Source organism: Podarcis melisellensis (genome assembly GCF_964234715.1).
Source record: "Podarcis melisellensis genome assembly, chromosome: 7".
NCBI lineage: Eukaryota > Metazoa > Chordata > Lepidosauria > Squamata > Lacertidae > Podarcis > Podarcis melisellensis.
The window spans coordinates 3,756,717-3,784,051 of NC_138539.1; the positions used below are offsets into that span (position 1 = coordinate 3,756,717).

Sequence of the window (27,335 nt, forward strand, 5' to 3'; positions counted from 1 at the left end):
CTGTCAAGGAGAAAGGGCTCTCTCAGTCGCTGAGAAGAAGATATGCCTTTGTTTGCGGCCACACCTCCTCCACCCTCCACCCTATTCTTCTAGGGACATGCCCAGGAGCGAACAAGAGGGAACAGAGAGGTGTCAGTCAGGAAAAAAAGAAAAGAAAAAAACACGCAGGCTTGATCTGGGACAGAAGTAGACCTGAAGGGTTACCTGGAGCTCATTGTTGGAAATCTGGGCAGACAGTCCTCTCTGAGTCCCATAGCTGTCAACTTTTCCCTCTTCTTGCGATAAATCCTATTCGTAATAAGGGAATTTCCCTTAAAAAAAGGAAAACATTGACAGCTATATCTCTGACGCACCTTCTTGTCTGCTGGGGTCTTGGGCTTCTGACTGTGCAAAAACCATTTGTGGTGAGGGTTATCGATACCGGTGAATTTTTCACCTTTCCACTTCTCCAAATGAGGGGTGCTAAAAACTGGCAGCATGACTTTGGCCTATTTTGGTCAAATCAATGCAATTTCGTTTTGCTTGGTGTGTAAAATTGCACAGATACCATTGAAAATGATTGACCCAGTACTTGCAGCTATGTATTGTTACTGATTGATTGATCTATATTTAGGGTTTCGCCTGACATTTCAGGAGAGAAAAGTAAAAGTCTTTCGTTTTGCGAAAGCTGTTTCTGTGCTTCTTCGTCAAACCAAGCTAGATATTGTGCAATCACAATAAATAAATAAAAGCAGATTTGAATTCCTCGAAACCCAAAGCACGTTTTGCAAGAAGAAATTTGCAAATGCTAAGTTTCGGCCCCTGAAATGAGACACTCTATTAATGCAGCCTCGTTAATGATGAGTAGAGGCGATATTCTGGAAATATTGGCCCATTAAGATTACAGTATTATTCCAGGTGGGGAATGCAGATGGGTCAGTTTCGTACAAAATCAGAGCCCACAGAGACTTCGATCAGTAGTCGAGTCTTGAGGGATGGAAATGTGGAGATGAGGGTTTGGCGAGGAAAGGTGGGCTTTTGGTGGCAGAAGTATCTCGAAGGGATGGACGCAACACCCAGGTGGGACAATTCAGTATAAAATCAGGGCCTGTGTACATAAGAACACAAGAAGAGCTGTCTCTTGTTCTCACAGCTGCTAGCCAGATGAGGAAACCTCCAAGTAAAATCTAAGCACAAAAGCACCCGTCAGCTCCTCTTCATTCCAGAAACTGGGATTCCCTTTTCTTTTTCTTTTTATAAATACATCTTTATTGGTTTAAAATACAATCTTACAATAAAGGTAAGCACAACAAAGTTAAGCACAGAAAAGAAAAGAAGAAGAAAAAAGAAAGGAGGGGAAAAAAAGAATTCTCTGCATCAAAAAGTACAAAAAGTTTAAAAGTAACTAGAAAAGAAAAAGAAAATAACAACTAAAAGCACCAGATATTTATACAACATCATGTCTTATCCAATAAAGTCTTCCAATCATTCTCATTCTACTTTTTCTATTGTCTTGATTTTATCACAGTTTGTTTTATATCTTTTTCCGTCAGAAACTGGGATTCCAAAGTATTGCTACCTCCTTCTGTGGAGGCAGAGCATAGCCATTGGGGCTGGTAGCCATCAATCACAGAATTGTAGAGTTGGAAGGGACACCCAGGGTCATCTAGACCAACCCCTTGCAATAGTCCCCTCCCCCTCCGTGAATTCACCAAATCCTCTTTTAAAGCTTTCCAGCTTGGTGACCTTTTTTTGCATGTGTACAGAACCTAGCAGTCTGCTGGTAAACCAGGAGAAATTTTCATTGGCAAGTTCCCACTGTGGCAGAGGCAGCTCAGACCTGCGGGTATAGGGCACTATAGAAATTCAATAAACAACAGCAGCAGCAGCAACAACAACAATAACAACATACTTATCCTGGTATGTCCCACGGAGGACCTTACGGTCTTCAAACAAAAACACCTTGGAGGTCCCGGGCCACAGGGAGGTTAGGCTGGCCTCAACCAGAGCCAGGACCTTTTCAGCTGTGGCCCCAACCTGGTGGAACACTCTGTCACAAGAGACTAGGGCCCTGTGGGACTTGACGTCTTTCCGCAGGGCCTGCAAGACAGAGCTGTTCCACCAGGCCTTTGGTCAAGGCACAGTCTGACCCCCTCCTTCGGTAATCCTCATGGAACTCTAGCCCAATGGTTGCCATTAATTTGATTCTGAATTGATTTTAGAATGCATTTCAATTAATTGATTGTGATTTTATGTAAATTGTGTTACTTTTATTTTTGTTAGTCGCTCTGAGCCCAGCTTCGGCTAGGGAGGGCAGGATATAGATAAAATATTATTATTATTATTATTATTATTATTATTATTATTATTATTATTATTGATAACAATGTGAGTGTACGTGGCATGCTCCCAGGTGTAACTAAGACTGCAGCCTTAAGCACAGCAGACTTTTTATTCCATTTCCCCAGGGCCTTTAAACTCTGCTGGTGTTTTATATTTTTTCGCTGCTCTTTTTCCCCAGCCTTGTTGTACGGTAATAAATCACTCCATCCTAAGCGCTAGTCAATCTTTAAGGGCCAAGATGGGGAGACTATTCTTTGCTCTTGGCTGAGTTTCTCTCGAAATGTTTTGTCTCGAAACGACACACCTTCCTAGGCCTCAGGCCAGAAAAAACTCCCTTTTTTGGGTACATTTTTGTCAGGGCAGGGTGATCTGAGAGGGGCACACCTCTCTCACAAATACCTGTCCTTTTGTCAAGGCTTTTGGTGCTCATCTGCTGTGAACGGCCTCTCCTAAACCCAAAGCGACATGCCGCTACGAGGACAATGATTCACGAGGGTCAATATTTTTACAAGCGCTTCTGGGTGACTTTGTAAAACGCCTAATTTTTGTGCCGATTCACGGTGATTCATGTCCCCAAAAGCAACAGGTAATTGGCTCAGGGTGCAGCAGACTGGAGTCCGCAGCAAGTTCTTATGCCGATTCACGGTTATTCATGTCCCCAAAAGCAACAGGCAATAGGCTCAGAGTGTAGCAGACTGGAGTCCGCAGCAAGTTCTTGTCCAATCTCCACCGAAAATATGCAGAGCAGCAAATAGCCTGCAAAAATTTTTTAAAATTTTCATTACAAATTTAATTTTTTTGGTAGGAAAGTGGGAATATCTAAATTAATGGTTCTTATTAGTCTGAGTAGCACCGAGTTAAAAAGAAAAGAGGAATGTAAATGGGCAAAATGGATGGTAACTGCAGCCAGACAGGTTATACCAAGTAGGGGTGAGTTAGGGGTGAACCAATGGAGGAAAAAAACTGAATAATATTATAATTTTAGAATATCTAACTGTGAAGATACACAGAATGAAAGGGATTAAGGTCAGTGAGAAAGAGGAGGATAGGTTTGAGAAGATACTGAATTATTTGGGTAGGTGTGAACAATTTGGGGTAATTAAAATGTTAAAAGTTAAATAAACCTTGTGGATGGAGGAGTGTTAACGCATATAAAATTATACATATGGTATGAATATGTAATTATTGATTATGTATACCCAATGTATCAGCCGCCTTGGGGGGGGGGGGGGTTTCACTGTTTGTGTTTTGGTTGTTGGTAAAAAATAAAAATTATGAAAACAAACAAACTTTATTTTAAAAATAAAAATAAAAAAGAGCAACCAAGTGTTGTCTTCTGGGAGGAATGCATGTACAGATGTTAAGTCTTGCATGCAGTCGTACACATGGCATCAAAATGGGCTTGGGAAATACCTTACGGTACAGATTCTCACATCCATGCGAGGTCTGCTTCAGTTCAAAAGTGTTAAGATCAGTTCTCCATATGCCTTTAGCATATGCGGCGCCAGAGTGTAAAAAACTGCCCGGTGCCCCCAATTTTACTTTTTTTTGGGGGAGGCCTAAGTTGTTGAGCATCTTTTAGGGGGGCAGCTCAGAGTTGTTTGGGGGGAGGCACACAACCAAGAGAACATCTTAAAAAGCAGAGACATCACCTTGCCAACAAGGTCCGTATAGTTCAAGCTATGGTTTTCCTAGTAGTGATGTATGGAAGTGAGAGCTGGACCATAAAGAAGGCTGATTGCCGAAGAATGGATGCTTTTGAATTCTGGTGCTGGAGGAGACTCTTGAGAGTCCCATGGACTGCAAGAAGATCAAACCAATCCATTCTGAAGGAAAACAGCCCTGAGTGCTCACTGGAAGGACAGATCCTGAAGCTGAGACTCCAATACTTTGGCCACTTCATGAGAAGAGAAGACTCCCTGGAAAAGACCCTGATGTTGGGAAAGATGGAGGGCACAAGGAGAAGAGGATGAGAGAGGACGAGATGGTGGGACAGTGTTCTCGAAGCTACCAACATGAGTTTGATCAAACTGCGGGAGGCAGTGGAAGACAGGAGGGCCTGCCGTGCTCTGGTCCAGGGGGTCACGAAGAGTTGAACACAACTAAGGGACACAGGTGACGCTGTGGGTTAAACCACAGAGCCTAGGACTTGCTGATCAGAAGGTCGGCGGTTCAAATCCCCACAATGACAGGGTGAGCTCCTGTTGCTCGGTCCCTGCTCCTGCCAACCTAGCAGTTCGAAAGCACATCAAAGTGCAAGTAGATAAATAGGTACCACTCCAGCGGGAAGGTAAATGGAGTTTCCATGCGCTGCTCTGGTTCACCAGAAGCGGCTTAGTAATGCTGGCCACATGACCCGGAAGCTGTACGCCGGCTCCCTCGGCCAATAAAGCGAGATGAGCGCCGCAACCCCAGAGTCGGTCATGACTGGACCTAATGGCCAGGGGTCCCTTTACCTTTACCTATTAATTTGCAAGGTCCTTAGCAACTTTGATCTGGGATAGCTCAAAGACTGCTTCACATCGCTGCTTGATCACGGAGGTTGAAATGAATAAAACCCACTTCTTCTGCTTGAGCCGTTCACTAAACCCTTTAATCCAGGGTTGGGGAGACTGGATCTGTGCAATGACCCAGATCGTTACCTTCTCCACCCACCCCACCCAATGGACCACATTTGACAGGTGGGTGGACACATTCATGAATAGGCCATAATTCCTACCAAACCAAGAACGAGTGAGAAGATAACATCCAGTATACAGTCAGCTAAAAGGCATGTTTGCACCCATCACATTTTGTGCAGTTTGATGGTTCTGCTGTGCCACAACAACACTTCTGAGTGCCTGTTGCTGGAAACCAGAGGAAGGAGATTGCTGCTCTTACAGGTGAAACTAATATAGGAGATAGACTCATAATATATGAGATAGACTCATGACATGCAAAGCAAGATTTGTCGAGCCTTTATTTGCTCTAATTGTGATGATCATGGCGTACAGCTGATAGAGCAATATTGGAATGCAATGCAGAAGAGCTGAAGGCTGCTATCGAAGCATCCTGGTCTTCCATAACACCTCAGCAGTGCCACAGGCTGATAGCATCCATGCCACGCCGCATTGAGGCAGTAATTGATGCAAAAGGGGCCCACTGAGTACATATGCATGCTTCTACTTCTCAGAGGTCCAGTATTGCTCTATTTGCAATCCTTGTTTTGCTGATTTCATTTAATATTCTAATTTTCTGAGATTGTTAATTTGGGGTTTTCATCAGCATGATCATCACAATTATAACAAATAAAGGCTTGACATATCTCGCTTTGCATGTCATGAGTCTATCTCATATATTAGTTTCACCTTTTAAGTTGAATTACTGAAATAAATGAACTTTCCCACCATATTCTAATTTTCTGAGTTTCGCTTGTATGTTGAGCGCTGAGCAGGCGATCCAAACACACAATGCAAACGGCTTCTGTAAAGATTTGGTGATGGAAATCGCATAAACCCTGTCTTCTGGGGGAAAAAACCACCCTCCTGCATTATCAGAGGTAATAATTTCTCAGGTCCTGGGGTCCTGAAACGCCTGCCTTATCTCAGCAGCCTTGAGGGAAAGTTATGAAACAGGTCCATTAAACTCAGGTCAGCCCGTGGTTTATGGATTGGAGAAGTCCAGCTAGTGTTTTTCCAGAGCAGAATGTCCCCTTCAGCCCCAGTGCTTGTCAATTGGGAACGGGTGATGATGGGAACAGCATCCATGGTTGACCTGACTCACCAGTTTTTTAAACTATAAAACCATGCTCTAATGTGGGTTGCTCACGCCTGACGTTCCAGTCAGTCAGCCCTGCCCACTGCCAGGATACTCCATTGCAACCCCCTTCCCACCTGCATTTCTGTGCCGCCAACATCTCCTGTACTTGTGCCCGAACCTTGGAAGCAAAAGGAATGACAATGACAGTTGGAGGATGGATGGCGGCTAACAGATTGAGATTGAATCCTGACAAGACAGAAGTACTGTTTTTGGGGGACAGGAGGCGGGCAGGTGTGGAGGATTCCCTGGTCCTGAATGGGGTAACTGTGCCCCTGAAGGACCAGGTGCGCAGCCTGGGAGTCATTTTGGACTCACAGCTGTCCATGGAGGCACAGGTCAAATCTGTGTTCAGGGCGGCTGTCTACCAGCTCCACCTGGTACACAGGCTGAGACCCTCCCTGCTCGGCCCAGCTGGAGTTTGTTGAAGGGGAACCTGTGCAGACTGAGGCTCTTCAGGATCAGGCCCCAGACTTCGTTCAGATGGTGCCTGAGGCAGAGGAACTGGTGCAGACTGAGACTCCTCTGGTTCCGAGTCCGAGCCTGAGTCCCAGGCCACCACAATAGCACATGCAAAAACTGCCTTCTTGACTGTTGGGCCAGCTCTTGGCCAAGTCCACTCAATGCAGTGATATTTCTGCGATCTCTCTATGTGTACTTGAAAAGGGACTTAATCGGTGCTATTTTGCTAGAAAAAGAGGTGCAAGAACTCTCTATGACGCCTCCATTGTTCTTCTACAATGGCGATGGTGCCTACCTTGACAGGTGCCAGAACTGAGTTCTGGTGAGTTCCGGCTGGGGGGAGAACAAAGCTCTGGACTTAATGTTCCCTCTGGGGGTATTAAGGTTTGCATTCATGAGTGCTTTGGTTTCGTAACGAAAGGGCAGGGCTCTCTTTTCACCAGGCTCTCGTAAAACAGCTCTTGGTTTCTGCCAGGGAGAATTAAGCGGAACAATAGAACCTTCTTCCTCTTGTCTGGGTGACAAGGCAGGGGCCACGATGCAGTCCCTGGGGCAGGGTGTTGCAGGCCGGCTGGTGTTTTTCCAAGCCGCCCAAGCAGAATGTCGCCTCTCCCTTTGCATCGCCACCCATGAACGCCTGCAGCCCTCTGCACTTGCGTAAGACCGTCCGCTGAGACTCTGCACCAGGCGGCAAAGTCACTGGACCCTGGAGTCTTGATCCTGGGTGTCTGCGTGACTAATCAAGAGCCATGGGGAAATGTTAAAGGGTAACAAGCCGTACGAAATAATACCGCGCTTTGACAGGTAAGATAAATTTGGCTGCAACGAAAGGAAGGCTGCCTTATGCAAGGTCAGAGTATTTGTCTCTCACAGAATCACAGGGCTGGAAGAGACACCTGTAATCATCTAGTCCAACCCCTTGCAGTGCAGGATCAGTACCGACTACCACAGCCAACACTTTGAAGCCAAAATCCGGGACGCCATCTTCCTGGGCGCCATCTTCCCATTTTTTATCATGAGAACAGGCCGCCATTTGGGTTGCTGTGATCTTGCACTGTGGTTCCCCCCTCCAAGTGTTTTTTTGGGGGGGCATAATGCTCAAGAATGCACATTTTGGGGGACCACATGAGATTAGGTAAAGGGCAAAGGGACCCCTGACCGTTAGGTCCAGTCTCAAATGACTCTGGGGTTGTGGCACTCATCTCGCTTTAGTGGCCAAGGGAGCCGGCATACAAGGGCCAGCATGACTAAGCCGCTTCTGGCAAACCAGAGCAGCGCACGGAAACGCCATTTACCTTCCCGCTGGAGTGGTACCTATTTATCTACTTGCACTTTGACGTGCTTTCAGACTGCTAGGTTGGCAGGAGCAGGGACCGAGCAACGGGAGCTCACCCCCTCGTGGGGATTCAAACCACCGACCTTCTGATCAGCAAGCCCTAGGTTCAGAGGTTTAGACCACAGCGCCACCCATATCCCTTTTTTGGGGCACCGCATGAGATTGCAGCCCCCCCAAGCTTTCCTTGGGGACGAATTGCGTCACAAAATCATGCGAGATTGTGGCAAGCAAAATGGCAGCCGTTCTCTTGTGGTAAAAAATATGGGATGTCTTAGGCAAAGATCACAAGACGACCTGGCTGGTAGCCAGATTCTGTGCCCAGATTTGTAGGCACAGATCATCCTCTAGAATAAAATAGCTTACTAGGGAAAAGCTGAAGTCGCCTTTTGGGGTGCCTCAGCGTCAATTTTCATTGTAGCCCAAATCTCAGTTGTACTGGTGTATGTATATATCTCAATTTTAACTCATGAGCTATGGCTGCAATCTGCTCTGATTGTATATTTTATTTTTAGGAACACTGTTTTCATTGTGTTATGCGAGCTGGTCTTTGACCGTAATAAATTATCTATCTATGGGATGTCCTGGTTTTCCTGGGGAACTTGGGGACTTTGCAGTGGTAGAACACCTGTTTTGTATGCAGAAGATTGCAGGTTGCATCTGTAGCATGAATCCCAGTGGGAAGGTCTCACCATTATGGTGGCTATTCTTTGCCTCCATGGTTGGAGGCTGGAACACTTCTGAATTCCAGTTGCAGGAAGTTACAGGAGGAGAAAGTGGTTCTTCCACTCAGGACCTGCTTGAGTGTTATGTATTAGAGAGCCAGTGTGGTGGAGTGGTTCAGAGCGGTGGAACTGGGTTCGCTTCCCTACTCCTCCACATGCAGCTGCTGGGTGACCTTGGGCCAGTCACACTACTCTGAAGTCTCTCAGCCTCACTCACCTCACAGAGTGTTTGTTGTGGGGGAGGAAGGGAAAGGAGAATGTTAGCCGCTTTGAGACTCCTTAAAGGTAAAGGGACCCCTGACCATTAGGTCCAGTCGTGACCAATTCTGGGGTTGCGGTGCTCATCTCGCTTTACTGGCCAAGGGAGCCGGTGTACAGCTTCCGGGTCATGTGGCCAGCATGACTAAGCCGCTTCTGGCGAACCAGAGCTGTGCATGGAAACGCAGTTTACCTTCCCGCTGGAGCGTTTCCTATTTATCTACTTGCACTTTGTGCTTTCGAACTGCTAGGTTGGCAGGAGTAGGGACCGAGCAATGGGAGCTCACCCCGTCGCGGGGATTTGAACCGCCAACCTTCTGATCAGCAAGTCCTAGGCTCTGTGGTTTAACCCACAGCGCCACCTGCATCCACAAATAACCCAGAGATGCATTTTAAATAAAAGGACACATTCTACTCATGTAAAAACATGCTGATTCCTGGACCATCCATGGGCTGGTGATTGGGCCGGATCCGGCCCCCAGGTCTTAGTTTGCCTACCCATATGTAAGACCATTGGCTGACAGGTCACCCCTACTACTTTTAATCTCTGCTGTGAAAGAAATTCCTCTTGTTCATTCTTCACATGCTTGTGTGATTTTATCCTTTTGTTGCTTGTGTTAAGCTGTGTACAGGTATCTTTCAACAGCCATAAAGCTTGTGTCAACCGTGACCTCCTTTGTTCCGACAGCATTGTACACCTGGCAAGAGACACACTTCTAAGAACCAGTTTAAAAAAAGGGATGTTTTGCGGAGCTTCCAGATCAAACTCTGGAAACCAGTTCAAGGATCCTAATATTAAATTCCTGCAATAGGAAGATTGCTGACCCAGTGCCCTCAAGGAGAACATCTTGGTCTCCTGGAACATACTCCCCCAATCCACCCTCATTTGCAGCTATTTATGATCACAGGCCAAATGGTTTTATGGCTGCTAGATGGCCATCCTTTCAAAGGTCAATCGCTTGATAACAGCTGATGGTTCATCAATGGGAGTTAATGGTAGGAGACAGTCTCCAGATAGCCAGGAATGTCTTTCTTACTATTAGTCTCATCACATTGTGTCAGTGCTGAGAACTTCCAGCTAGGGCAGGGGTCAGCAAACTTTTTCATCAGGGGGCCGGTTCACTGTCCCTCAGACCTTGTGGGGGGCCGGACTATATTTTGGGGAAAAATAAATAAATGAACAAATTCTTATGCCCCACAAGTTACCCAGAGATGCATTTTAAATAAAAGGACACATTCTAATCATGTAAAAACATGCTGATTCCCGGACCATCCACAGGCCGGATTTAGAAGGCGATTGGGCCGGATCCGGCCCCTGGGCCTTAGTTTGCTTACGAGCTAGGGAGAAGATAGTGAAATTGCTCAAAGCAAACTTTTGAATTTGTAGGAAAGCCGTGAGAGTTTTGGGTGCAGTGAGTTGGTTGAAGGGTGTGCATCTTAGGGATACGTTGGAGGAAAACAGTCACGACTTTCAGTGTGTAGACATCCTTCGAAATCTTATTCTTTATTACTTTTTTAAATAAAGGTTTTCTACGCCGCTCATAAAGGTAGGATGCTTTTGGGTAGTTTGCAACTAAGAATACAAATGCAAAGAAGAAGGAAACACAACACAGGATCAAGCGTAATGTCTGAGCAGGGAGTCAAAACCTGATAATATGAAAACTGCTTAATTTCTTCTTATTCCTTATCTAGGGTGGCCTGTTTGTTTTGGGGAGAGGTTCCCAAAAGGGTGCAAGGAAGCCCACCATGCTGTGGGGATAGCAGTTAATGTCAATTTCGCTTTCTCATTTTCCCAATCTTAAACCCAACTGTACAAATAATTCCTCATGAAAATTCACAAGCCTTTTTAGTGTGACTTTCACATGTTCGCAGAACAATTTTCACAACCTTGCAATTTTGTAAGTTATTTTCACCAGCAGATACATTTGTATCGACATCTCACCCTATTACATTAATCCCAGTACAACTTTTCTGAGCTAGACACCCATGTTGCAAAATCCAGCAAAGTGCTCCCTTTGAAGGCTGTCTGTATTTCAGCTCCTTTATTGTTCCAAAAAGGGCAAATTATGTATGTTTGCCTTGAAATCCAGAATGAATTGAATTCGTCTCCCATCCCTAATCACACCTCCTTTTTAAAAATTCCCCTCCTTCCCTTCCTGCCTTGCCTGTTTCCTTCCCAGACTCCATACTGCCTAAAACCCTCAACCCCATCACCACTGCTGTGAAATATTGATTCCCAGTTTTCCCTTTCCATCCCATTCTGGGAATTCCCCATGGGACTCAGGAGTCCTGAGCCTCTGCTAGCTATTGCTCTGCCTCCATAGAGATAGCAATGCATTACAACACCAGTTGAGTGTTGATCTTATGCTCAGATCTTGCTTCTGGGTTTCCCAATAGAGGCATCTGGTTGGTCACTGTGAGAACAAGATGGTGGACTAAATGGACCACTGGCCTGATGCAACAGGCTCTTCCGATGTTCTTAATTCTCATCCTCCATGAAGGGGCATTTCCGTGAGGAGTCCCAGAGCTTACAGGGTTAATAGCTCAAGGGAAATGACGTCCTGTTCCCACGATTGTGAACTTACTATCACTTTCTGTTTTGGCTGCAAAGGAAAGGCAACATGTCGTCGCTCTCTCCTGGCTGACTTATTGTTTTGCTGCTGTCCATTAAAGCTTCGCAGAATAGAAGAAGCTATGTATGAGAGTTCTACAGTCATACCTCGGGTTGAATATGCTTCAGGTTAAGCGTTTTCGGGTTGCGCTCCACGGCGACCCAGAAGTAACAGAACGTGTTACTTCCGGGTTTCGCCACTCGCACATGCGCAGACGCTCAAAATGACGTCAGACGCATGTGCAGAAGCGGCGAATCGCGACCCGCGCACGCGGGTTGCGTTTGCTTCAGGATGCGAACGGGGTTCTGGAACGGATCCCGTTTGCATCCAGAACATAGCTGTCAACTTACAGATTTGAAAATAAGGGACCAGCAGCCTCGAAAATGAGGGATCAGCAGCCAAAATAAGGGATTTTCCGGACACAGGTATGTTCAACTTCTGAGCCCCTCTGAGCCAAAGACAGAAAGCCCAGCCAGCAGCCAAATGAAGCCTGATCAATAAGGGACAGCGGCGGGACATGGCACTGGGATAAGGGACTGTCCCACCAAATACGGGACACTTGACAGCTATGATCCAGAAGTACCACTGTACTGCCGTGCTGATAAATCCTTACACACAGACACACAGCTGCTGAAGAAACGCTGCTGTAGCCTGGAGAAGCGGAATGACTCAGCACCGCACAGCGAAAGTGCACTGGATGCCATTGCATTTCCTGAAGAGGATGGATCCGAGACTCAAAACAGACAAGTCAGTTCCCAGTTTCACTCAACAATTTCAACATCTAACTTCCTGCAGTCTGAAGCGGCAGAGATCACGCACGAATGAGTTTACTACCCTAATGCTATTGGGAACTTTGCTAGAGGGGAGCGGTTTCCGAATATTTTAGAGCTTAGAGCCGCAACATCTAGGTATGATGATTTGCCTCCTAGGCTGTTGGGAGTTTTTTTTAGAAGACAACGTTTTAAAAACCCACCTTTTGACAGCTGTGTCGCTAGACCACATGCTCACTCACAAGGTGAGCAGAATGTAAGATCATCTCTGCCCAAGTGTAAGGTTGGTTCTCAAATACTCCTGTCTGTCAACATCACTCAGAAGTGGCATTTAACTTGACTGCACAACCCCTAGCTTTTGAGCCTGCAAAGGGTTGGCGACAGCCCTGCTTGTTATAGAAAACTGGGACATCATCAGCCAAAATCTATATAAATATAGTATGATCACCATCTTCAAAAATCTATGGGGCGGTCATAGGGAAGACACAGCAAGCTTGTTTTCTGCTGCTCTGGAGTGTAGGACTCAAACGAATGGATTCAAATTGCAATTAAAGGAGATTTTCAACTAAATACGAGGAAGAACTTTCTGACAGAGCTGTCTGATGGTGGAATGGATCTCAGGAGGTGATGGACTTTCCTTCCTTGGAGGTTTCCAAACAGAGGGGTTCTTTAGCTGTGATTCCTGCATTGAAGAGGGTTGAATTAGATGACCCTCCAACTCTACAATTCTATTTTCTAATACTTTGCTAGGACACCTGAAGAATCATCAAGTTGGCCAACATCTACGCCCTACACCGGAATGGGGTTTGGGTGTGCCCAGCAACTCCCATAATCCCTACTAAGTAACTCTAGAAAGAAATCCACGTTCGCAGCAACAAAGACCCGTCAGTGCCGTTCAACAGATCTATAAGGTTTTGAATGTCACTTCAGTGGGAAAGAATCTAGATTTGGTTTCTCTTCTGTACAGCTACACAGGCAGCCCTCTCCTCAGAGCCTGTTTCTGAGAAGGGTGCAGGCAAAGCTGGCGGAAAGGGCCAAGGCCACTTGGACGTAACCCATCTTGAAGTCAGAGGCGCCGTTGACGTTGCAGAGGTCTGTGGCACAACAGGAAACATTCCTCCTTCCCACCTTGAAGTCGCTGAAATAAGGATCACAGGACGCGGTACATTCTTTCGAGATGACGTTGAAAAGGCCCACGACACCTGGGAAGAAAGATTGGGAGCAACAGCAGCAAGAATATTATTGGCACGAAAATGGAAGCAAGAAGAATCACCGAATGAAAGAAGAATGACAAATGAAATTAATGGACGGTGCAGAATTAGATAAATTAAGAGGAAGGATTCGAAACCTGCGGGATCAGAGATTCATAGGTGTTATGTACTGAGTTGAAAAGGATCCAAAATGCAGCAGTCTGATTGGTCCTAGAACAATGCAGCAGTATGATTGGTCCGCAGGAGCCACCCAATCCAGCTCCAGGTGGAACCTGATTGGCCTACAGGAGAATCCAGGAATTAGCCAATCACGTGCAGACCATTGTGTAAATAATGTATATAAAGCAGATATTTTGGGGGAACTTTCATTTCTCCTCACCACTATGAGCTGAATAAAGAGCATGAAATCCACTCCCGACTCTGAGTATATTTCAGTAGAGGACTGGAGTAAATATTTGAACTATTTGAAAAGCTGTTGTGATAAACACATTACGCTAGTAGGATTGCAAGAAGTTCTGTAAGGAGGACTTTGTGAAATATTGCAAGGAAGACTTTGAAGAGAATGATTAGTTAAGGGCAATTAAAAGTACCGATAATAGAGAAATTAAGAAATGCAGAATAAGTGATAAAGAACGGAAAATCTTCAGAGGTTGTTGACTGAAGTCTAAAATACTGTATAAGATAAGAAGTTATGTTAAATGATTGTTGGAATTTATATGTTTAGGTCCAGTCGTGACCGACTCTGGGGTTGCAGCGCTCATCTCGCTTTACTGGCCGAGGGAGCCGGCATACAGCTTTCAGGTCATGTGGCCAGCATGACTAAGCCACTTCTGGTGAACCAGAGTAGCACACAGAAACGCCGTTTACCTTCCCACTGGAGTGGTACCTATTTATCTACTTGCACTTTGATGTGCTTTCGAACTGCTAGGTTGGCAGGAGCAGGGACCCAGCAACAGGACCTCACCCCGTTGCGGGGATTCGAACCACTGACCTTCTGATCGGCAAGTCCTAGGCTCAGTGGTTTAGACCCCAGCACCACCCATGTCCATATATATATATATATATATATATATGCAAAAATAAGAATAGCGAAAATCAAAGCTCACAGAGAAAGAATTGCCTTTCTTGCCGCTTTTGTATTAAAAAGGGGGCATAAAGGTTTATTTTGAAAGCAGGATTTTTTAACAGTTTGGTTCCAATTTTTGAGGAACAGAGGAAGGAATAACCCAACAGAAGAAGAAGGGCACCTAAGAAATGGTCTTACCAATGACATCTGTTTTGCATACTTGTCCAACTCCATCACAGTTTTGCTGTCCTTTGCAGTTATTGTTGTTGACCTGGGTGTTGCAGGTGTAACACTTCAGTGAACCAGCTATAAGACAAGGAAACGGTTTAATGGGGGTGGAAAGGAACAAACTGAAGAAGCTACACTTTGGAAATGCCTGCCTATTAATAGCAAAAACAAATCCCTGTGTTGCAATAAGAACCTTGAATCTTGAATTTTATTATTTCAGTCACAGACCAGTTCCATCCCACATACAATATCAAAGAAGTGATCAAACACAATAGGGTTTTGCAATTAGGTATAACAGGGACAACACAGATGTAACAACAGTTAAAAAATATATAAATTAAAACTTAGTCACTAACATATAACCTAAAATTATCATTTAAAACCTTAAGCATTATGATAGCACAGCTTGTTCCCTAAGTTTTATGGTAATCACACAGAATTTGGCTACCCTTAACGTGATCTCAGGATCCCTGTCCTCTACCAGGGATTTTAGACACTGAAGTTCGGATTTATTTGGAGATTTTTGCATGAGAGACAGTTTCTACCTCCATCAAGCTGCAGGGGCAGACTCGTTCTGCGTATAGTTTACCCTCAAATCTGCCCGGCAATAAGGCAGATGGCAGCACGTTGAATCTAGCGAGGGTAAATGACCGTCTGCATTTAGGTATTTGTAATTTTGACAAGAACCAATCACAACAATACAAACACAACACGTAGGCTAATCGTTAGTTGAGAATATATAATCGAATAATGATATCATTCCAATTATAGGAAGAAGCCAATCAGAGTTCATATGCACAATACAGTATAACAGTGCGGTAACGAGGACCGCCAAGCCGTGTGCTCAAAACAGAAGTCTAAGGGCAGTTTCACAATAGCCTTTCGGAAGTTTCAAAAGTAAACTCTCTCAAGAGTCTTTCAAAAGTTTCAGCGGAAGATGTCTCAAAAGCCTCAAAAGGACAGTGTCTCCGGAATGATACTACTGTTTCGTAATAGTCTTTGTCAGCTGATATTTTTTCAACAGAATATGTAAGTAAGATTCATGCTAGGGATCTGTGCTCACTAATAATACCAGACACTTCACTGCACTCTTTTTGAAACCTGTTAAAAACTTTTTTTGTTTAGGCAAGTCCAGTGCTTTTCCTACTCATATTGAAATTCTGCCCCTTAAATGAGGCCAAAGTTAGATTCACAAAATGTTTAAGGGTATGCGTAGCCCTGCGTCCCCCCCAGAAAAAAAGCACTGGGCAAGTCTACCAGAGGTTTAGGAAACTGGTGCAAGTTTTAAGCTGTTTTCCCCTCTATTGTTATGTTCACTTTTCAAAAGTCTTCAATTACTGTTGTCAATTGTTCTTAATGATTGTTTTATCCCCCCTTTTTTGTAAACTGTTTTAAGGTTACGGGCCATCAAAATCAGACCGCTGTCAGTTTCCATATCTAATATGTTGGAGAGAGTTCAAGAACAATCTTACATCCTTCCTGGAACCTTAGTATTTATTAATTGATACATAGCCTATCAGTGTTCCCAGTGCTTTGCGTGAGTACAAGAGGATAGGAGCGTCCCTTGACCATCTTATAATCAAAAAATAAACCAGGGGAAACGACACAGTTAAGGGGAAGCAGGGGTAAATCATTTGACAAGTTCTTTGGCTCGGCTCCTGTGTGTTAGGGCACTGGACGCCTCTGCCAAAATACGCACTTTTCAAAATGCAATTTTAAACCTAGCACACATAGGTTTTCAAACCAATTCCCCCCAATAGAATGAATGTCTGAATATCACTTCCCTCTATACTATGTTTGCACTAGATCGTTGTCATGCTGTAGTGACAGTCTGAGCCACCAGGAGGGGCAAGAGGCACAAGGCCTGAGCTGAGACTTAGAAGCAGGCTCTTGCATGGATATACCTCAGAGCTTGAATGGGTCACCTCGGGAGAAAGAAGAGGTGCGGCTGTGACCAGCTAGAAGGGGGGCTCTCCTCTCTTTCTCCTGGTGCTGAGGAAGGCTTGTGTGTGTGTGTGTGTGTGTGTGTGTGTGTGAGAGAGAGAGAGAGAGAGAGAGAGAGAGAGACTGCAGACATCATTGTCTCGGGGAAAACTCTGGGTGGGAGAGAGGGTGGCCAGGGGGTGAGGCTAGGGAAGATATCAGAACCCTTTGTGGGTTCAGAAGTTGAGGAGAAGAGATATGATTGTCATTTTTGATGGGAGCTGTTGGTGAGAGAAAGGGAGGCCTGGGGTGGGTGGGGAGATATTGTGGCACGCAGAGCAAGCAGGACAGCACAATCCTCCCTCCCAAATTCCTGTATATATCCATTTTTATGCACACCTTACCTTAGTCTGCTTTTTTTTAAACGTATTGTTTGGCTGGAGAACTGCATTTCTCCAGATTTTGAAGGACGGCTCTATTTCCGTCCAAAGATTGTTTCAGAAAGTGCAAATTAGTTAGGTTCTCCTTTCAATGTGAAGCGAATTGAATTCTTACCCCATCTCTGGTGCCAAGTATCTAACGCAGTAATTTCTGGTATGCCAAATATCAAAGACCGTAACATGCCAAATTCCATTGCACGCCAATGATAAAACTCTGGCAAATATTGACATTTGAGGCATTTGTAAAATTCCCGTCTCGAAGGTGTGATTAAGAGTCAAAGTTTCAGCGAATGCTTGGGGAATGTTAACAGGAAATAACCCTAATAAGGGCTGTGGGAGCAAACTCTTTTAAGTTATGTTTTGGAGGTCTTTACCTTCCAAGTACCAGAGACCAGAGTTTCAATCCTTACTTGGGCATTGTGAAACTCACTGGGTGACCTTGGATTCCAGTCTGTGTCTCCCAACCGAAATCACTTCACAGAGTTGCTGTGGGCATTGAATGGGGAGGTTGAGAACCATTTTTGCCACTTTGATCTCCTTGGAGAACAAAAAAGATGGGATATAAATGCAATGCAATCAATCAATCAATTGATCAATCCATTTATTTATTGCACTTATACCTTTTCCTCCAAGGAATTCGAGGTGGTGCACATGGTTCTCCCGCTCATTATTTAATCTCCGCAACAACCCTGTGAGGTAGGTTAGGCTGAGAGGCAGTGACCGGCCAAGGTCACCCACTGAGCTTCATGGCAGACTGAGGATTTGAACCCTGGTCTACCAGGTGAGAGCTGGACCATAATGGAGGCAGTGAGAGATTTTACTTTCTTGGGCTCCATGATCACTGCAGATGGTGACAGCAGCCACGAAATTAAAAGACGCCTGCTTCTTGGGAGAAAAGCAATGACAAACCTAGACAGCATCTTAAAAAGCAGAGACATCACCTGGCCGACAAAGGTCCGTATAGTTAAAGCTATGGTTTTCCCAGTAGTGATATATGGAAGTGAGAGCTGGACCATAAAGAAGGCTGATTGCTGAAGAATGGATGCTTTTGAATTCTGGTGCTGGAGGAGACTCTTGAGAGTCCCATGGACTGCAAGAAGATCAAACCTCTCCATTCTGAAGGAAATCAGCCCTGAGTGCTCACTGGAAGGACAGATCTTGAAGCTGAGGCTCCAAGACTTTGGCCACCTCATGAGAAGAGAAGACTCCCTGGAAAAGACCCTGATGTTGGGAAAGATGGAGGGCACAAGGAGAAGGGGACGACAGAGGACGAGATGGTGGGACAGTGTTCTCGAAGCTACAAACATGAGTTTGACCAAACTGCGGGAGGCAGTGGAAGACAGGAGTGCCTGGCGTGCTCTGGTCCAGGGGGTCATGAAGAGTTGGACACGACTAAACAACTAAACAACAAGAACTCCCAGGTCCTAGTCTGACGCTTTAACCACTCCACTCCACTCCACTCCACTGGCTCTGGATGGCTTCTGAATTAAGGTTTTGACAGCTCACAGAGCTGAGTTTCCTAGAAGAAATACACTCGAATGCAGAAAGACCACCTAAAAGACTTACTTGGCTGCATGAAGAAGCTCCCGGCCACCACGAAGATCAGAAGGGCCTTCATCTCTGGTGGATGTCTTCGTCGCGCGGGGAACGGAACATCCTCACTTCTTGGGGCTGCTTTATATACTCTGAAAAGTAACTGTTGGCCCACATGAGACTGGGAGGGTCATGTCCAGCTTCTGGCAGGACCAATGGGGCTTCTTCTCACCAGGAATGTGAGGCATCACCAACCCTCCTCTCCAAACAGAAGTTCCCTGCCTGCCTTTGCGGTGCCCTTAGGCAACTCAGAGCACAGCAGTGGAACTAAGTAGATGAAAAATGAGGTGGGCATAGGGTGTGGTGGGTATTTTTTTGAGCAAATGGTCCCTTCCCTCCTTGATCAGGGCGGGTGAGATTTCTCCTGCTCACATGTCTAAGCAATGACACTCGATTTATCCACCCAGACCGGCATACCTTGGTCTGTTGGCTTTCATAGATGCCAATTATGAGCCGCCGAATTCAATCTGAGCTTAGGGTTGGAGGATGCCTGAGGGCATCTAAGTCAGAACAGGTTAAGCTTTATCTATACCTGAAAGCTATTTCCACACCTTAAGAGACCTTCAAGCAGTGAAGGCCAGAGGGTGTTAAAGAAAGACCGAACTTTTTTTATGTATGCTACAACAGCAGCAAGGATACTCATCGCTAAACACTGGAAAACCCAAGATTTGCCCACACTGGAAGAATGGCAGATGCAACTGATGGACTATATGGAACTGGTGGAAATGACTGGCAGAATCCGAGACCTGGGAGAAGAAGCTGTGGAGGAGGACTGGAAGAAATTTAAGGACTACTTACAAAACATTGCAAATTGTATGAATGTTAAGAAAGGTGTAAGATTAGCAACAATACGGCACCAATAAATTAGTTAAAAGGAATATGAAGATAAATGTAATTAAAAGAAAAGATAAATTTTGGATAAATACTATGTTAAAATTAAGTTTTTAAAATTGGGATTTAAATTATCTAAAATTAGGGATATATTATTGGAAAATTATATTATAAGAATTGAAACAAGTTAATAAATTGCTGGTAAAGTTTAAGATATTGGAACGCAGGAACAAGAGTTGTGAGGAAGTCCAATGAGGTGAATGAAATGTGGATATTGGAAAATTATATGTTATTTTGTATGTTTTCTTACTGTTTAAACAAAATTCTTAATAAATATTATTATAAAAAAAGACACCTTCAAGCAGTGCAAAGTCCACAGGCCTTGCTGCTAACATGCTGCCATCAGGAGTTGGTATCCAAAGGAGACAGAGCTGTTTGGACCCAAGAGGAGGATTGCATACAGTCATAGGATGGTAGAGTTGGAGGGAACTTCAGGGGTCATCTAGTCCCACCCCCTGCAATGCCCAGCTGAAGACTCCCTGTCACTAACCATGTGGAATCACGGCATCTTTGCCACGACGCCACACACTGAAAAAGCCACAGGATTTGAGCCAGGGGTCAGCTGCTGCAGAATGGCTGTTTTCAGACTTTCTTTTTCTCCTTTAAAGAAATCAAGTTTGTAGTAGGGGTACCTTGGTTGTCTAACGTCTCGGAAGCCAAACGTTTCGGTTTTCGAATGCCGAAAACCCGGAAGTAAATGCTTCTGTTTTCCAACGTGCCCCGGAAGTCGAACGGCTTCTGCTGAAGTCGTCCCCCCTCTCTACAAATTTTCTCCTCTGAATTTGCAGACCGCCTTTTGTGCCTCGGTTTTTGAACTTTTCAGAAAGGTCTTCCGGAATGGATTATATTCAAAAACTGAGGTACCACTGTACTTGAGGAAAGGAGCAACTGTGGAGATATTTAATGGAGGGGCTTGGTAAAACTTTATGATGAAGTTGCTTTCCCCCCGATCTGGTGGAACGCTCTGTCTCAAGAGACTAGGGCCCTTGGGACTTGACATCTTTCCGCAGCGCCTGCAACACAGAGCTGTTCCACCAGGCCTTTGGCCAAGGCACAGCCTGACCCCCTCCTTCGGTAATCCTCACAGAACTTTAGCCCAATGGTTGCCATGAATTTGATTTTGAATTGATTTTAGAATGCTGTGTTACTTTTATTGTTGTTAGCCGTTCTGAGCCCAGCTTTGGCTGGGGAGGGCGGGATATAAATAAAATTTTATTATTATTATTATTATTATTATTATTATTATTATTATTATTATGGTTGGGGAAATATGGTTGGAAGTGTGTTGGAATCTTAGAAACAAAGAGTGCATGGTTCACTTCTGCAGGCGGCAGAAATCGCCACCAACTTATACAGCTTTAAAAGACAAATTAAAAGATAGCGATGGGCTACCAAAGGCTGCTAGTCGTGATGCTAACATGCTCTGACTTCCACCGTCGAAGGAAGCAATGCTTGTGAATTCCGGTTGCTGGAAATCAGAGGAAGAGAGAGAGCTTTTGTGTTTGAATCCTGTTTGTGGGTTTTCCAATAGAAGCATCTGCTTGGCCCCTGTGAGAACAGGAGGCTGGACTAGATGGGCCATGGGCCTGATCCAGCAAGCTCTTTTATGTTCTTAAGCAATGCTCTATAACAATATGTAGCAGATGAGACCAAGGGTTCCTTTAGGGCACCGTCCTAACCTATCCCTGCTTAGCAGCAAGACCTGCTTGTTCTAGCTCTACATAGTCTGGCATAGGTAAAGGGACCCCTGACCATTAGGTCCAGTCGCGGACGACTCTGGGGTTGCGGCGCTCATCTCGCTTTATTGGCCGAGGGAGCTGGTGTACAGCTTCTGGGTCATGTGGCCAGCATGACGAAGCCGCTTCTGGAGAACCAGAGCAGCGCACGGAAACGCCGTTTACCTTCCCACTGGAGCGGTACCTATTTACCTACTTGCACTTTGACGTGCTTTCAAACTGCTAGGTTGGCAGGAGCAGGGACCCTGCAATGGGAGCTCACCCCGTCACGGGGATTCGAACCACCAACCTTCTGATTGGCAAGTCCTAGGATCTGTGGTTTAACCCACAGCGCCACACGCGTCCTGCAATAGTTTGGCATAAGGTTGTTGTTGAATTGCTCTGTTACTCTAGCACTGACAGTGCAATTCTATGCAGGGCTAATCATGTTTCCGAGCACAATTCAAAGTCTTGGTGCTGACCTTTAAAGCCCTAAACGGCCTCGGTCCAGTATATCTGAAGGAGCATCTCCACCCCCATTGTTCCGCCCAGACACTGAGGTCCAGCGCTGAGGGCCTTCTGGCGGTTCCCTTCCTACAAGAAGCCAAGTTACAGGGAACCAGGCAGAGAGCCTTCTTGGTAGTGGCACCTGGCCTGTGGAACACCCTCCCATCAGATGTCAAAGAGATAAACAACTACCTGACATTTAGAAGACATCTGAAGGCAGCCCTGTTTAGGGAAGTTTTTAATGTGTGACATTTTGATGTATTTTTAATCTTTGTTGGAGGCCGCCCAGAGTGGCTGGGGAAGCCCAGCCAGATGGGCGGGGTACAAATAATAAAAAATTATTATTATTATTATTATTATTATTATTATTATTATTATTATTATTATTATTATTTAATTGCTCTGTTACTCTAGCATTGACAGTGCAATTCTATGCAGGTCTACTCATGTTCCCAGCCTTTCATGATCACTGAGGTTACCCATAGAAGCTGAATGAATGTTGCAAATTTGTTGAGCAAATTACGTGAGTGAAATTATGCGCATTCGCTCAATTTGCATGTGCTACGGAGATCCGTTTTTTTTCTTGCTGCCAAATTTGGGTCTCCCTTGGTGAAGGATTTTGATGACGTTCTAAGCTCATAGCTGTAAACACCACTTTGGCTCCATATTTATGCAATGCAAGTAACAATAGAGGCAGTAATAGTCCTTGTGTTGCAGCTGCTCTTGTGTGTGGCTCTACTGATGGCAGCAGACCTTTCTGGATGAGCTATCATCACCAACAGCATCAATCGCCATAGCCTATTTCAAATCTCTACCCACCCATTACGTTTTGCAACAGAGCCCTGTAAATTTGGCAACATTGCGCCCATTTTACAGATGGAAGGCTGAGCCTCGTGAGGTAAGATTTGAACCGGGGGCTTCCTGAACTCACACCCAGACCTGGAGGTTGCTGCAGCTGCCTGTAACTCAGAACAGCAACGCAGAGAGAACAGGAAAGCAGTTTTACAAGACGGCCCCTTATACTATCCTCTTTTAGTGAGCCAGAGAAGGTTTTTTTTTCTGGCCCTGATCCTTGAAGTCGAGAGACAAGGGATTCAACCACAGACCATCCGCATGGAGAAGCAGGGACTCTACCACTGAACTACGGCCGAATCTGGCCAACTTACTGGGCACACATTGGATGGCTTGCCTGTCTTGCAAAGGAGGGTCCTTCTTGAGCTCTGAGTCCTATTGGTTCAGCAGCCTGCTAGGATTTGACATCAGCGCTGGGTGAAGTGTCATAAATACTTCCTACCTGGATCATCAGCCAGTCAGGGCACAGGTGCTGCCCGATTAGCCTGGTCCACTTTTTACTATGTGCAAGAGTGTGAATCTATGACAAAGCGTGTTCTCCATCACGGAGAGCACGTGTTGCGGTTGGGGACGACAAGACACCTTGCTGTTTCTGGGCAGATGGTTTGGCCAACTCGTAAGCAGGGGCGGGCTGGTACTGGGGTAATTTAGATGTTGCCATTTAGTGATTGACAGCCCTATTTGTTAAATACAAGGCACGCAGCAACGGACGTCCTGTTTCGCTGCGTGCTTCGGATCACCCGCCCTCCCTTCCCTAATGTTAGGCTGTTTGCTTGACCTTGCTATGCCTGCCATGGGGTCGTCTGCTTTGGGGCAGGGGCCCGGTAGGAATTTTGCCATTTGGCTGATTAGTGTGAGCCACTTGGTTTTTCGCCTACCGCGTACCAAATCATCATAACTTGTAAGGTTTGCGGTTAGGCTTTGGTCTGGAATTGGTTGCTGGGGGGGGGTATGGATTCGGCTGTGCCTGCCCCTCCAAAATGCTGCTGCTGCTGAAGGGTTTTACCGTTAAAGGAACCCAGGGGCTCCCCATGCTTTTGTCCGAAACCCCCTGGCAAGGGGCTAGGGCCACGCAAGCCCCTGGGAGCATCCTGGGGAAAGGTGAGGCATGGTTCCCAGTCCCGTCTCTCTCCCCAGGTGACTTACCCATCCTGACTTCGCAGGGGGTGCGAATGTCAGAGCTGTCCCCGTGCTGGGTCAGTTAGTGCTACCAATGCCTAAGCAACCACTCACATTGCTGTATTTGAATAAAGCTGTGGCCAAAATTATGCCAAAAAAATTTAAACAATTCCATAGTTCTTTGTTTGGCCCGGTATTAAATTTCTCTGCTTTTCTCAAAAAAGAAAAGAAAAAAAGAATTAAGCAGCAGAGCAGTATTCAAAATGAGATATGTTTTCCTGCCTCTGTGAAGGGAGAAGTTTCACTGCTTCAGGTAAAGCCACTTCCGCCTTAGGAGGAGGTGGGGTTGTGGGCTTCACGGCCCCTCCTTGCACACGGTGGGTGGAGGCTAGCGTCACCCCCTGGCTGACCAATCGGCTGGTTCTGGGGGCGTGGCCTGCCCTATTTAAGGCAGGACGCGGCCGGGGATCTCCCTCTTTTGCCACCCACCAGCTGTTCCTGCTTTCCCCACCCTCCTGCCCTATAAGGTTTTCGTTCCTTGACCTTGCCATGGACCTCAGTCGGTTGCCGTTGAGGGGCCTGGTAGGAATTTTTCCACTTGGCAAATTGGCACCAGCCACTTGGTTTTTGCCTACCTCATAGCAAATCGCCACAACTTTCTTGGTATTGGCGGTTGGGCATTGGTATCATTCTGTAGATGGAAGAGGGGAGGTAACACTATCACCTGCCCCGCATATTGAAGGGTAGTCTGGTAAAGGATTCCAGGGGGCGTGGCCCTGTCCGAAGCCAATGGAGGTGAGGGCCTAAGACCCGCCCCCTATCGGTGACCCCGGGGGAGTTCCTAGTTGATGTGCATCAGCAGGACTCCCCATACTGGTGGTTAACCCTTCCTGGACTTCCCGGACGGGCTGGAGTCGGATATAGTCGGTTAGGACCAATGCCTAAACCAAAACCGTTCATCACCTGTAACCAATAAAGTTGTGGCCTTTTTTCACCCATTAACCATAATAATTGTGTCATGTGTCTTTATTTCCACCTTGGGGGTGGGGTGGGAACTCGCCATGCAAAAGATTAGGTGGGAGCTATTGCGATATCTATTCTCTTTGCGGTCCTGTTTGTTTGACTAGGCTATTTGGTTAAATTGGATATTCTATCTGTTGTTTAGTTTAGGGTTTTTTTAAAGCTTAGTTTTATTGATGGAGTTGTCTTGTTTTTGTCTCCCTTTTTCTTAGCTCTTGTTCCTCAAGATTCTTAGGAGTATCCATTTGGTGCTTTCTTCTTGGATTCTGTAAAACTGGATTCTGTAATTTGGGCATATTCTGAATTCAGAAAGGGACAAGCCAAATGGTCAAAGCATTTGACCATATGTGGAAAGATGGTACCACCTGGGAGTTCCTAGTTCAGAGAAAATATGAGGAAGAAGTGACATGACAGAAGTCTATAAAAGTGACATGAAAGATGTCTATAAAACTTTGCATGGCGAAGCTGCGCCTGTAGAGACCAATACGAAAGAGACACTTTGACTTTCAGCAGTATGTCTGTACCCTCAAAGGTGCTCTCCTCTCCCACCTCCTGAGACAGACGGGTGCCAACAACATTATTTAATTTCTATGCTGCTTCATAGCTTTCTATACAGTTTAATCTATTAAAAATATTTCTAAGCGGTGTGCAAAAAACAAAAATACCACAAAAACACACAGTTACATATAAAAATGTTACTCTAGAAGTGGTGAAGATTCGTGAAGCTGAACGCAGAAAGACTCAGGACAGAGAAAAAGAAAGGACTTCTTCACACAGCGCAGAGTTAAACTGTGGAACTCGCTGCCACAGGAGGCAGTAGTACGACTCATACGTTGGCGACTAATATACATACAGTAATTACCAAAATAATTATACATTCTTTATCAATCTTCTGAGAAAAATACAAAACCTTGTGCAAAGCCACAGAGGCTTGTGAACTACCCAACCTCAGATGAACTTATAATGTCTGATTTCAATAGATTTTTCAAGTGCTTAACTCAGTCTTTTCTTTTCTTTATCGTTTTAGGTAAGTTGATGAAGATACCAACAAAAGGTAAGTTCGGTGTTGTTCATAATACTGAGAGATGCAATGAAGTTGTAGATGGATTTTCCCCCCAAATAATATTTATTATTTTCAGTAGATAAACATAGTAAAAAAGAAAAAGATTAACAATAATAAAACCAAACAAAGAATAAAAGAAAAAGAGAAAAAAGAAAAAAGATACATACAGCATACTACCACTTAATTAATTAAAATTAAGTACCATCCATCTTCATAAACATAGTATTTGACTTCCTCGAATCTCTTCCATCTGAATTTCTTAGTAATTATATGTAGCAGTTTCCAATATCAGTGTTTCAAAAGACCATATCACAGTCCTAATCATATTACATAACATTCTTCTCGTATATTTTCTTATTTATAAATTTAATTCCAGTTTAATCCTAGGCCTAATTGATTCTTTCAAGTGGTTACATATCTTTAATATTACAATATTTATTCAAATAATCTTTAAATTTCTTCCAGTCTTCTTGATGTTCCTCTTCTTTCTGGTCGCGGATTCTCCCGGTGAGATCAGCCAGCTCCATAAACTCCATCATCTTCATCTGCCATTCTTCTACTGTTGGTAGTTCTTGTGTTTTCCATTTTTTTGGCTAATAAAATCCATGCAGCAGTTGTGGCATACATGGAGATGGATGTTAATGAAGTTGTAGACAGGGTTGCTGCCATTTTGAACCTGTTTCGCCCTGGCAGTCCCAGTATTCAAGAGGCACACTTAAGCTTAAGCCAAGAAATAGTTCCAGTTACAGATAGGTAGCCGTGTTGGTCTGCCATAGTCAAAACAAAACAAAATTCCTTCCAGTAGCACCTTAAAGACCAATTAAGTTAGTTCTTGGTATGAGCTTTCGTGTGCATGCACACATCTCTATGAAATTGAATATCAATATACGCATCAAGACTTCGAGATTAGAAGAAGCCCAGAAAACTATCTTGGGGGTGTGCTACCTGCAAGCCCCAATAAAAGGGCCCCATCAGGAGCAAACAGCGGCCTCTTGGTTACTTGGACTGCCAGGGCGAAACAGGTGCAAAATGAGTCATTCAGATGTGACATGTGTCTCTAGTCCCCCCCCCCCTGAACTGTCTCTGAGGTCCTGTGTCCATCAAGGCTGCAGCTCTGAGGTTGGCTTTTGAGATTCCTCTGCTAGAATCTTCTCAAGGGCCTCCACCCTGGTTGCAGAACAATATAAACACCGGCTGCTTGCTGTTCCAGAATGTTCAGTCTTCTCAGCTTCTGCCCGACACCAGCTCAGCAAGTTTCTATGGTGACAGCCCTAGCATTGTGTCCTCAGACCCAGCCATAGGGACAGAGACTTCAACTGCTCCTATGTCTTTCTTCTTTGGCGATCCTTCATAGCTGAGTAAGATTGTCTTCCATAAACATGGTTTTAAAAACGAGTCTGTAAGTGACTGTGGAGGCCAATTCTGGATCC

General features: G+C 45.1%; 1 protein-coding gene across 1 annotated transcript; it reads right to left on the reverse strand.

Annotated features, from left to right (window-relative positions):
* Window positions 1-13,184: 13,184 nt before the first annotated feature.
* PSCA (prostate stem cell antigen) lies at window positions 13,185-23,140 on the reverse strand. The gene is made up of 4 exons (XM_081919087.1): window positions 23,018-23,140; window positions 18,712-18,841; window positions 14,753-14,860; window positions 13,185-13,479 (listed from the first exon to the last, which is right to left on the reverse strand). The coding sequence occupies exons 2-4, from the start codon at window positions 18,761-18,763 to the stop codon at window positions 13,265-13,267; spliced, it is 375 nt and encodes a 124-aa protein (XP_081775213.1). The 5' UTR covers window positions 18,764-18,841; window positions 23,018-23,140; the 3' UTR covers window positions 13,185-13,264.
* Window positions 23,141-27,335: the final 4,195 nt, after the last annotated feature.